We start from the raw sequence: 12,240 nt of genomic DNA, 5'->3' as shown, positions 1-12,240 counted from the left end.
AAAGGGGAAACCCAGGGCCTCTGATGGCAGCTCAATACATTTTGGTGTAGTTTTAATTATCAGGAAAGGTTTCCTGACCTTAAGCTTCTCAACAACATCTACCCATTGAAGGTCCCATTAATCTCAGTTAGGAGAATTCCCCAATAATATCTCTTATTTTCATTGCATGATTAGCCCACCTCCATTTTGGGGGCCATTTCTTTCTGATGATATCTTTTATGCCACTTCTTTAATAATTTCTTTGTTGGCACAATTCTTATCCAGCTCATGTCAACCATATACCTCTCCATTTCTTAAAAAAACCAACAAAATAAAACCCCTCACTTTGTCTTTGTAACAACTTTAAGACATATAAGCAAAGGCTAGATAAAAGGGGTTAAGTGACCTGTTTAGGGTCACACAGCTAGAGATGTCTCAGGCTAGATTTGAACCTAGATCCTCCTGAACCTAGCTAGGGCTGATGTTCTATCCATTGAACCACCTTGCTGCCCCTCCAATTCCCTTTACAGATCCACAATTTTAATTCTTCAAAGAAAATGAGGTATTCAGTCATGGAAGAACATAGCATATTAGAGAGCTGGCCCCAGAGCCAAAAAGACCTGAATTCAAGTCTTGCCTCTGACAGATAATGGCTGCATTACCATTCATATTACTTCTCAATCATCTAGACAAGTAGTGTCAAACTAAAATAGAAATGGAAGCTGCTGGCTGCATATTGACTTAAAAAAACCATGAATCACCATTTATGCTTTATTGTATTTTTATTTTGTGAAATATTTCCCAATTATATTTTAATTTGGTTCAGGCAGGAATACCTTAAAGAGAGTCTAGACTGCATGGTTGACACTTTTGCTTTAGGCATCTCTCTAGGAATATGTTATAGAGAAAGTTTCAGTCTATATTGGTAGAGAAAATTGCTCAATAGGAGCTGCCTGGACCAACGAAATCAAGGATCCTGTCCCCCTCCCTACAGTCATATGGCATCACGAAATGTTGTTCAGTCCCTTTTTAGCCAAATCTGACTTTTTATGATCCCATTTGAGTTTTTCATGATGAAGATACTGAACTGGTCTTCCATTTCTTTCTCCAGCTCTTTTTACAGATGAGGACACTAAGGCAATCACGGTTAAGTGACTTGCCTAGGATCACACAGCTAGTAAGTCTCTGAAGCCAGATTTGAACTCAGGAAGCTGAATCTTCCTGGACCAGCACTCTCCTCTATGCCACCTAGCTGTCTATCACTGAAACATGGGGATGCTAAATGGATAGGCTTCTGTTTGAGGTTGAAACTTAGATTCATTAAAAACACTGCTTACATACTTTCATTTGACAAACTTTAAAATATATGAAGACAATGATCATTCCTTCTCTCCCTTCCTTTCTCTCCACCCTCAGGTATTCTCCTTTCTAAGCTAAGCATTAACTGATCCTTATATGGCATGATCTCATATCTTTCAACATCATGGTTGCTGTTCTCTGATATCCTTTCTAAAATGTGGCTCCCCAAAGGAAGTACAATGTACAGCGTGACTAGGGCAGAGTTCAGCGGGACTATCAGCTTTCTAGTTTGGGATATGATACTTCTCTCAATCCTCTCAGTCTCTCATCTTTAATCTCCCATCTATTGTCTCATTTCTTCCTTGTTGCCCACAAACATGTCCATGTCTCCATAGCTTTAAAAACAAACAAGGAGGGGCAGGTGAGGTAGTAGAATGGATAAAAGGGCAGACCTGAAGTCAGGAGGTCCTGGGTTCAAATATGACTTCAGATACTTCCTAGATGTATGACTGTGGACAAGTCATTTAACCCTGATTGCCTACCCTCTGCTACTTTTTTCACTTGGAACTGATACTAAGATGGAAGATAAGGTTTTAAAAAAATAAACAAAAATCATCACTTGACCCAAACATCTTTTCCAAATATCATCCTCTATCTCCTTTCCTTTTAAGAGGTAAATTCTTAGTAAAAATTTGTCTGTCATTGTTGCCTAGATCACTTTCTATCTTTTTGATCCCTTGTAATCTGGATTCCTACATCTCTTCTCTTTAACTTAAACTGCTCATCTCCACCAGTGATATCTTATTGGACAAATACAATGGCCTTTTCTTAGTCCTCATTCTTTTTTGACCTCTCTGCAGCCTATGACATAGCTGACAACACTCTCTCCCAGGATAGTCTCTGCTAATGTCTTTTTGGCTATCACCATACACAGATTTTTTTTTAAATTTAAGTAAGGGGTAATTCGTGCCTTAACTAAGTAAGGGAATATTTACACTGAAGGTATCATTGATCCTTTAATAATAATGATAAGAATGTAACTATATAAAACTTTAAGATTTGCAGAGCTCTTAAAAATATCATCCCATTTGATCCTCTCAACAACTCTGGAAGGTAGGTGCTATTATTATCCTCATTTTTCATATGAGGAAACTGGACCAGACAAAGGTGAAGTGATTTGTCCAAGGTGACAAAGCTAGTAAATTTCTGAGGTGGGCTTTAACTCAGGTCTTCCTAACTCCAAATTCAGTGCTCTTTCCATTGTATTGCCTAGCTGTCTATATGTTTTTAAGTACTGAAATCACTGCTCTTTAGAAGAACTGAAATTACGAGACTGGCAAAGTACTATCATGAAATAAGAGTATACAATTACAGAACCAGAAGGAGTGTGTGTCCCTCTTTCACGAAGAATGTCTGCTGTTCATTTCTCAATCCCCAAGTGTCTTATCAGTATCTAGGGACTGACATCATCCTGAAGGCATTAGGCTTTGTGGTTCTTGGCACCGAAAAGCATACCCATCTTTGGTGTTAAAAACAAATTAGCTTAAAAGTCATGTTTGTAAGAGGTATTTCTTGCCTTAATGACTATTTTTAGCTCCATAGTAGCTGAGAAAGGCAATTAGCCACATTATAACTTTTCGTGCTGTATAACTGGCTATACTAATTACATCCTAATTTAGTCCCACACCATTTCACTCTTAGTGGGTATTCTCCTTAAACAAATCCCCACCTCCACCCCAGTATGGAGTAGGGGAGTCACTCAACTCAATAGTACTGAATTATTCACAATGATTTGTTAATGCCTTAAGCAAATCACTAAAAAGTTAAAAAGGAAACTGCTAGGATATCCTGTGATTTCTCTAGATTGGGAGACTCCAGGTGAGGAAATTCCCTTTATGCAGATCATCATAGGGCAGCTAGGTGGCACTAGGCTGGGAAGCAGGAAGATTCATCTTCCTGAGTTCAAATCTATCCTCAGACATTGACTGTATGACCTTGGGGAAGTCATTTAACCCTGTTTACCTCAGTTCCTTATTGTGAAAATGAGCTGGAGAAGGAATTCTCTGTAGTGAACTCTATTCACTATTATAGTATTCACTATTATAGTAATCAGAAGAATAATTCACAGGGAGAGGGTGGAATACTAAATGGTCTAAGATGACATGGGGGGTGGGAAAGAGGGGGGTGAATAGTAGGGGACACCAAGAGAAACTTGATCAGGAATCCTTTCTGACATGGCCCTATTGAGGAGTCACACAATCTCTATTTGAAAAAGAATGCATCATCACCTAGGACCACTGAACTATTTTAACTGTTAGGGAATTTCTTCTTTTGTTGTTGATCAGTCGTTTCCAACATGTTCAACTCTTCACAACACCATTTGGAGTTTTCTTGGCAAAGATACTGGAATGGTTTGTCATTTCCTTCTCTAGTTCATTTTACTGATGTGGAAACTGAGGCAAACAGGTGTGTAGGTGACTTTCCCAGGGTCACACAGCTAGGAGTGACTGAGGTCAAATTTGAACTCATGGAGAGGAATCTTGCTGACTCTGGGCCCAGTGCAATCCACTGTACATTTAGTCACCACTAGGAAGTTTCTCCTAACTTTGAATCTAAATGCCTCTAACTCTTACCCAACTTTATCTAACTTTATCTAGGTACCAGTTCAATAACTCTACTCTGTTCGTATTGATTGAGGTATTAGTCTTCTCAGAGGCCATTCCAGCCTTTTAAAACTTTTTCTTCTTTGGCCTGCAATTATGGCTACAACAATGGGATGAATTTATCAGCTGTTGCAATTCTTGAAGACCATCTATTAAGTTACAGAGGAGCTGTGATCTGTATCAGTGAAAGCAATGCCCACAGTGATTAAATCATGGGAATTTTATTGAATTAAATCACAGAAGGGTGGAATCAAAGAGATCCTGGGCTTGCCAGAGATGCCAATAACAATATGGTCTGGCGTTTTATTGAGTTGTTTTTTTTTTTAACAGTGCAAGGATATAGAATTTTCCATACAGGGACTTAGTCTTTACTTCTCATTCTGTAATGAGAATTTATCATCTAAACTTTTTTTAAAAATTAAAATACCATTACTCAGCTACACATAAAATAAGCATTGGAACAGGAATTTTAAGCCAAGTCTTTTGAACTATGTTCTTAACCCTTTCCATTTCACCATGTTGCTTAGAGATAGGATTTAGATAGTAGGAAGGAAGAAATAAGGGCAGTTTCAGAGTGAATGGCATTAGCAGAAGTGATAAGTTCTCTCTCCTTTTTCTCTTCTCTCTTTTCTTTTTTTTTTAATTAAAAAAAATTTTTTAAACCCTTACCTTCCGTTTTTGAGTCAATACTGTGTTTTGGCTCCATGGCAGAAGAGTGGTAAGGGCTAGGCAATGGGGGTTAAGTGACTTGCCCAGGGTCACACAGCTAGGAAGTATTTGAGGCCAGATTTGAACCAAGGACCTCCCTTCACTAGGCCTGGCTCTCAATCCACTGAGCCACCCGGCTGCCCTCACCTCTCTTCTCTCTTAACAAAGCCCATCACACATTGCTCCCAGAATTCCTGACTTAATTCTGCTGGTAGTCCTAAGGTTGTTGCTCCAGTCTGTAACCTAAGACCTAAGACTGTTCAACAATACTGTCCTGTAGCTGGTGATTACTTGAAATGTTTCCTTCCCTTGTCCCTATGAGAAAGCAGCAGCAAAGGAAAATGAAATTTGTAAGTAATTCCTGTCACTCAAAACACTGTCTCCCAGTTTTCTCTCATCCCTGGAATTTGTCAAAAATTCTAGTTACTTGATCATTCCTTTTCTCTCTTTCCTGTCTGAGTGGAGAGTCTCATTATCCTCAAGACCCTGGAAACCCAGGAACCTGAAGCCTATGCCCTGAAATGATGCTAGAGAAAAACAGAACAAAAACAAAACAGCTCAGTACAATCACACAAAACAAAGCCTGTTTTGACCCTAACTAAATCCTTGTTGCTCTGATATCAAAGAGCTAGTGTAAGAAGTCCTGTGCTTTCAGGAAATTTTACTGACTTCAGAGCCTGCTTGAATGAATCCCCAGTCCCAGGGAGTACATGAATCAATTGGGATGATTTAGCTTTAATTGTCCTGTATTTAGTGGGATTCCCCTTTTTCCTCACCTCATATGAAGTGAAATTAACTGGGCATTTCCCTGGGGTAACCGGTACCCTACTGTAAGTTTAAAATCATTTAACCTGAAAAGAAGCTAACTGATTTTTCTAAAATCTGTCTTCTTCAGAAAGGTCTCAGAACCTTTCAGAAGTTGTTTTTTGTTTTACTTTTGTTGTTTCTCTGTGAGAGCCCCCTCCTGCCCTCTTCCTAACCCATACCACCCTAGCTTTTCCTTCTTTCTGAATCCTAAGAATCTTTTCCACAGAGGTCATTAATAAAATGGAGTCATTCTTTCTGCAAGTAAAAGGATTGAATCCCACTTTTTCCCCAAACGGTGTCCATTTGTTGAATGATGAGTAATTTCAGTAGCTTCTGAGCTTCTTTCCCTGTGCCTAGACTACTTTCTCCACTCAATACACACACCACCATCCAGAATACTCTAAAACCAGTGTTTTTAATTTGGGGTACCTAAGCTTGTTATTTTAATATTTTGATAACTACACTTGAGTATAACTGCTTTCCTTTGTAATCTTATGCATTTTATTTTTTGCATCTTAAAAACATTATTCTGAGAAGGGGATCCATTGGATTCATCAGACTGTTAAGGGGGCTCATGACACAAAAAAGAGGTTAAGAACTAAGAACAAAAGCATTTTATGAAAAGAAGAACTTCAGGTGTACCTCCCTAGCCACAAAAACAAGTCCATCCTCCTTAGCTGAGCAGCTTCACAAATCTGAGTCCAATTTACCTTTCGAATCTCATCATTTGCCCTGTGAAGTCTTCCTTCAGCCAGGTCTACTGGTCTACTCACACTATTCTGAAAAGTTTATGCTTTTTTTTGTTTCCATGCCTACTGTTGCCTGAAATACATCCAACTCCTCCATTTCCTTCAAGCTTTAGGTGGTGCAGTGGATCTTCATCTTCATGAGTTCCAATCTGGCCTCAGACACTTACTTGGCCATGTGACCCTGGGAAAATCTCTTAATCCTGTTTGTCAAAATTTCCTGATCTGTAAAATGAGCTGGAGAAGGAAATGACAAACCATTCCATTATCTTTGTCAAGGAAACCCCAAACGGAGTCACAAAGACTGGCCTCACGACTGAAACAAACACAATAACATATCCTCTAAAGTATCTGTTAAATTTAACTCTGATGCTTTCAGAAACAGTAATTTTGTTGTTATTGGTATTCCTTCCATCAATACAAATGATGACTCTTCTACAACTTGGTTGGTAGCCATTCAGGGTTGCCATGAGTGAAAATGTTACCAACCTGGGGACAACCTGGTGATGAACATCTCTATCCTTACCTGGATTGACCCTTTTAAAGCAGATGCTCATCTAAGTCTGTTGATCAGTCTGTCCTCCAAGCCCAGTCTTGTTGGACCTGGAAGAGCAGGACCTCTAGTAGCAAAGGTATTTAGTGTCACCTCCACCTCAACCTTTCTTGACTCTGGTGCCTTGAACATTGCTGAATAAACATTTGAAAATTGATAGGAGAAGGAGGAAGTGAAGGTAATTAAGGAAAGAAAAAAAGAAGAATCTTTTGATGGGACAATGGCAGAGAGAAATGACTTAACAATTGCCTCCAGATTATTGTCACATTCCCTCTGTTCATTTTTTCCTATTTTTCCCTATCCCTGTTTATGTCCTATTCCTATTTCCCATTTATCTTCCTATTTCCAAATTTCCCATTTATTCCTATTCCTGCATATACCTTGTTTTGTATAGTTGTTTGCTTGTTTGCTAATGTCTCTCCCATTAAGATTCTAAGCTCTTAAGGGACTATCTTTTGCCTCTTTTTTTATCCCCAGCACTTAGCACAGTGTTTGGCACATAGTGATGTTTATATAAATGTTTATTGATTAACTGGTTGATTAAAGCAGGATAAACAAATGTTCAAGCAAAACTTTTTGCTGAGTCTTCAGAAGCTACTACATGAGGCAGCATGTGAGAGTGATAAGAGGGAAGCAAGAGAGCTGAAAATTGGATATCTGGTTCTGTCAATGTGAACATCTTCCCACATCAGTAAAAGGAAAGGGCTGATAATTCCTAAGGCTCCTTCCAACTTTATTCTACTCCATTATTATTCCCCCACTTCACTAAAAGAAATTATTAAATTTAGTTAGGTCAACCTTTTTTCCTACTCAGGCCTCCAAATAATAAAGCACTTGTTCCTAAAATACAGAGTACATTTATACTCTAGCTGCTGTTCTACCTCACATCCTCTCCCATCTTTGACCTTCAACATCCTCTCCATTTTCTATCACTAGTCAAGAAGACCTAGGGTCAAGCATGTTATTTAGTTGTATGGCTCTGGACAAAGCAAAGTCTCTCATAGCTTCAGGTTCCTCAACAGTGAAATTGGTACGATATTACTTTTATTTATAGAATAAAAGAATAATTACATTATTAGTATTTTGTGCTCTTCATAGCCCAGCTCAGATCCTTTTCCCATAAAACCACCCTTGGTCACTCTAGCCTAAATTCTCAATTCCTATAGTATTTATTGTCAGTGTCACATCTTGGTCATTTGTACCATTTTTAGTTGCTTCTTCCTTGTAAAACTTGAAAGCTTTTAAGAACAAGGACTCTGCCTTCTCTTTTTCTTATATCGACCCAGCACCAAGTGCAATGATAAGTATACAAAATTCCTTTAAACAACAGGTACAAATGGATCCTAACTTGGCAATACAGAGTTATGGCATCACTAAGAAGAGAGCATCCAATAACTGTTTGGATTAACTGAGAGGGAGAGAACTATTAGCCTTCACTCATCATATGTTTATGGCCATCTTATCTTGAACTTTCAAAAGGTGAAATGGGGGTGATGTTGGCAGCAAGATAATACTGACCATTTGGGGCAATGTAGAAAATATCATGGTCTAGTGAATAGGGAAGAGACTGACCTAACTATAATGAGTAATGTCTTAGTAAAATGGAGGAATAATGTTTACAAACTCTAGAGTTGGAAGCAATCTTATGAATTACTTTGTTCATCTCTTTCCTTTTCCTGTTGAGGCAACTGGCTAAGGGGAAGGGGTAGAAAGATGTGGGTTCTATTCTTACTTAAATCATGCAACTTTGTTGAGGTAGTTGAAAATACCCATTGATATTTTACTATAAAACGGGCACAATATTTCCTAACTGCCATATGTATGCAGAGGAAGGAAGAAATTGGACACGGAATTGTTACATGGGCATCTGTTTCAAATTTTTTTCAAGGCTTTGACTCTGATACTACAAGGCAAATGGCAAGGGCTATGACTATCTGATTTGGTTGGGGTAGAACCATCTTATGTCAGGAACCAGAAGATCAGAAACAGGACTTGGATATTCTATGCCCAGACAAATCTGACATTCATTTCTCAAGTTGTTGTCTTTGTCCATATCTGCCGATTCTCTTGCTTCCTCTGCTATTTAGAAGCCACTCATCCATACAGTTGCTCACTCCCCTATTTCTCCATCCCACCTTACATTTTCCATTTTCTTATCAATTGGAAGTGGAGATTATGTGGTGAATGTAGGTGCAAATGTTGGTAGCAGCTTTGCTGCCCCTATACAACCTTCTCTTCTGTAGGCTTCAGGGTGGTGACTATGGATAGAGTCTATATTAATTAATGCTCTAGCTCTGGAGATGGATATTTTATGTGGTGATTTCTCAAATCCTCAGCTCAGAGGAATGACTAATTAAGCCCTTATTTACCTTGCTGGCCTTCAGGATGTTGATTTGTTCTTCATATACAGTGTCTCTATTTTTCTCTAGAAATCCATCTGAGTGATACTCCACCTAGAGTCAAAAGCAGTAGGAAAAAGAAGAAAGCAGAACTTCAACCAGAGCAGCCCAAATCTAAGTTCTTAGTCATCTCATCTTCAGAACATTTTCCTAAGTAGGTACAAACAATGGGAAAATACAACAGGGAACCTCACATACACTGTCACTTCTTTTAAGAAACTTCTAATACTCTGATGGGACTTCAGACCAAAGCAGAACACAAAGCACTCTAGTGCAGAGTGCTAAAATAGCCACAATTATGGGTCATATTTTATAAGAAATTTTTGATGGGGGCAGCTAGATACCTCAGTAGATTTAGAGCCAGACCTAGAGATGGGAGGTCCTGGGTTCAAATCTGACCTTAGACACTTCCTAGCTCTGTGACCCTGGGCAAGTTACTTACCCCCCCATTGCCCAGCCCTTACCACTCTTCTGCCTTGGAACCAATACATCATATTGATTCTAAGGTAAGAGTTTGAAAAAAAAGAAACATGTGAAAACTAGAAAATACACAAAATATTGGTTAGGAGGCAATTATTTATTTTACAAATGAATCTTTATAGAATTATTTTAAATGCTAGCTTCCTCTAGAGAATTTAAAATAGGAAACTATTTACAAAAAAAATTCTGCCCAACATTTTAGGATCATACCACTACAATTCTTTACAAGCACTAAAACCTAACCAGTACCATAGGCTTCTATTAGAATTGAATTCTAATGTCTCATTTCTTGGAAGTGTGATTTTCCCAAAATGAGCACTGTTCCTTCCAATGGAAATAGTGTTAATAAGTGACTGTACCAAAAAAAACAAACATCAGTTAGTAACCAATCGTTTGGTGATAAAACTCTTTGAATTTTGTTAAGTTGGCCCTTAAATGATAACTGGGCCCATATTTGAAGCCTTTTCTACTTGGTAGAACCCACAAAGAGCCTATGCATCACTGAAGGTACAGCTTCCAAGAAAGATGTAGTTTTCATTATGCCACTAGCAAAGACTACCAGGAAATGGATAGAACATACCATTATTACAAAGAGAAGTAATAAAAATCACTGCATGTAATTATGGGGTTTATGATTGCATGAACTATGTATACTATGAATTATGTATGAGGGGTTCTTAGAATTACTGAACAGAGAAATTAGTCTCAAAGCCAGGAAGATCTGTGTTCAAGTCTTCCCTCTGACACATATTGGCTATATGACCCTGGGAAAGTCATTCAAATCTTTCAGTGCTCTAAGCATCTGTAAGACTGCATAATCTATAAAGAAGTTTCAAACCTGCACTAGAAAAGGGAGTTTCCTCACCTGAGAGTCCCCTATACCAAAAACATCCTGAGTTCTATTCCTATCTTAAATATGTTTACATGCACTGAGAATCACACATTTGCAAAAATACACACACATACATCCCTCACAGGTAAGATAGCTCTCCTGAAACATTGAAGCAAGTGTAAGTCCTATCTCTTAATATCAACTTCACAAAGGAGTATTGCTATATTGAACTGGGTTTCAGGAATAGACTAGTTTATGGCAGATGTGTAGGATGGGTAGGAAGATAAACAAGAAACCTTCCTGGGAGACATTTGTGCTAATCAAATTCAAAGGAACAGCTCAGCTCACAGGCCCACAGGGTAGGACTTAGCTTGGTGTCCAGGACTTCAAAGAGGACACTCACCTTATCTGCAAAATGAAGGACAATGAAGGATGTGTTGGACATTCTGGGTTTCTGGAAGTGCTGGCTGCTGGAATGCCGGTCATACAGTTTTTGAGCCCAATTCTGGTCAGTGCCTTTGGGAACCTATAGAATCAGACAATAAAGAAAGTTTTGTTAGGAAAAGTACAGGGCAAAGAGGGGGTCAGTCAATTACTGGGCAAGGTCAGATTCACTGGGAATAAAATGAACACCTGAGCCCTGTCATCCAAACTGATGCCAGAAAGTACTCTGGCCCTAAAGGATCACTGAGGAGTTTTATGTGTGAGTATCAGGCTCCCAAAGTTGTTATGATATTTAGGAAAGAGTCAGTTCTGAATCCATTAGCTGGATGGTGGGACCTGGAAGAAGAGATGCTACTAGAGGGAAAACAATCCATTTCACAACTAGGAGGAATGTCTCTCTCTGCTCCAATCAGATGAACCTCTTCACTGCCTCATGTTTGCTTCCTCTTTCACAGTTCCACTTATGTTTTTCCCCTTACCTAAAATATTCTGCCCTATTCATATTCTATCCATTCTTCAAGGCTCAGTTGGAGCCACACTTTCTCCAATAAATTATTTCTAACTTTACCATATTTCCTCTGACCTACAGAATTTATGATCATAGATTTAGAGCTGGGAAAGGCTTGAGGTCCTCTAATTTAAATTACTTTTTTTTTTTTAGTAGATGAGGTTCAAAGGGTTAAATCAATTGCCCAACAGCACATAGATGTTAAATGACAGAGCTGAGATTTGAATCTAAGTCTTATAACACAAAATCTGGTGCTTTTTCTACTGTCTCTTCACTTGAAAATCCCTATCAGGAAATTTTCAGTTTGCATGCTTGTGTTAATCCTGGGAAGGAGGTATCCATTTGTGTGTGTTTGGTTGGCGGGGAGACTTTCACTCTTTCCCTGATGACATCAGAAGTGCCTTTAAAGCTGGGGTTTTTAAGATAAGGTTCATGAATTTTAAAAAAGATAAGATTAGATAGATAGATAGAATGATTCAAATAGACAGACAGATAGATGTTTATTTTAATGTGTTTGAGTTCCTTTACAATGTTAGGTATTCCACTTTATGCACTTTGAAACAATATTCTTAGAAGAGGTCCATGGATGTTACTAGACTGGATGAAGGGGTCCATTACATGGTAAGAAGTTCTTCTCTAGGGGAAGGCCCACTTTGTATTTAGCATCCTGGACTATATTGTCCTGGTATACTAAATCCTCGGTGGATGGCTGATACATTCAATTCCTTTCAACTTTTTCTGACAGGACAACACACATTTATTTATTATTTATAATTATTTATCATTTATTCACAGGACAACACACATTTAAGTTCAGGAAAA

General features: G+C 38.4%; 1 protein-coding gene across 1 annotated transcript in view; it reads right to left on the bottom strand.

The window, feature by feature from the left end:
• MYO5B (myosin VB) overlaps window positions 1-12,240 on the bottom strand; it is a 582,592-nt gene that overhangs the window by 186,645 nt on the left and 383,707 nt on the right. Inside the window, exons 13-14 of the mRNA XM_044681604.1 lie at window positions 10,870-10,992; window positions 9,125-9,208 (exon numbers count right to left, since the gene is read on the bottom strand). Coding sequence (XP_044537539.1) covers window positions 9,125-9,208; window positions 10,870-10,992 — 207 coding nt within the window. The remainder of the gene's footprint in view (window positions 1-9,124; window positions 9,209-10,869; window positions 10,993-12,240) is intronic.

The sequence above is a fragment of the Gracilinanus agilis genome, chromosome 1, assembly GCF_016433145.1.
Source record: "Gracilinanus agilis isolate LMUSP501 chromosome 1, AgileGrace, whole genome shotgun sequence".
In the NCBI taxonomy this organism is placed as follows: Eukaryota; Metazoa; Chordata; class Mammalia; order Didelphimorphia; family Didelphidae; genus Gracilinanus; species Gracilinanus agilis.
Note: the sequence above shows the minus strand (reverse complement) of the source record. Positions and strands in the feature narration are given on the sequence as shown.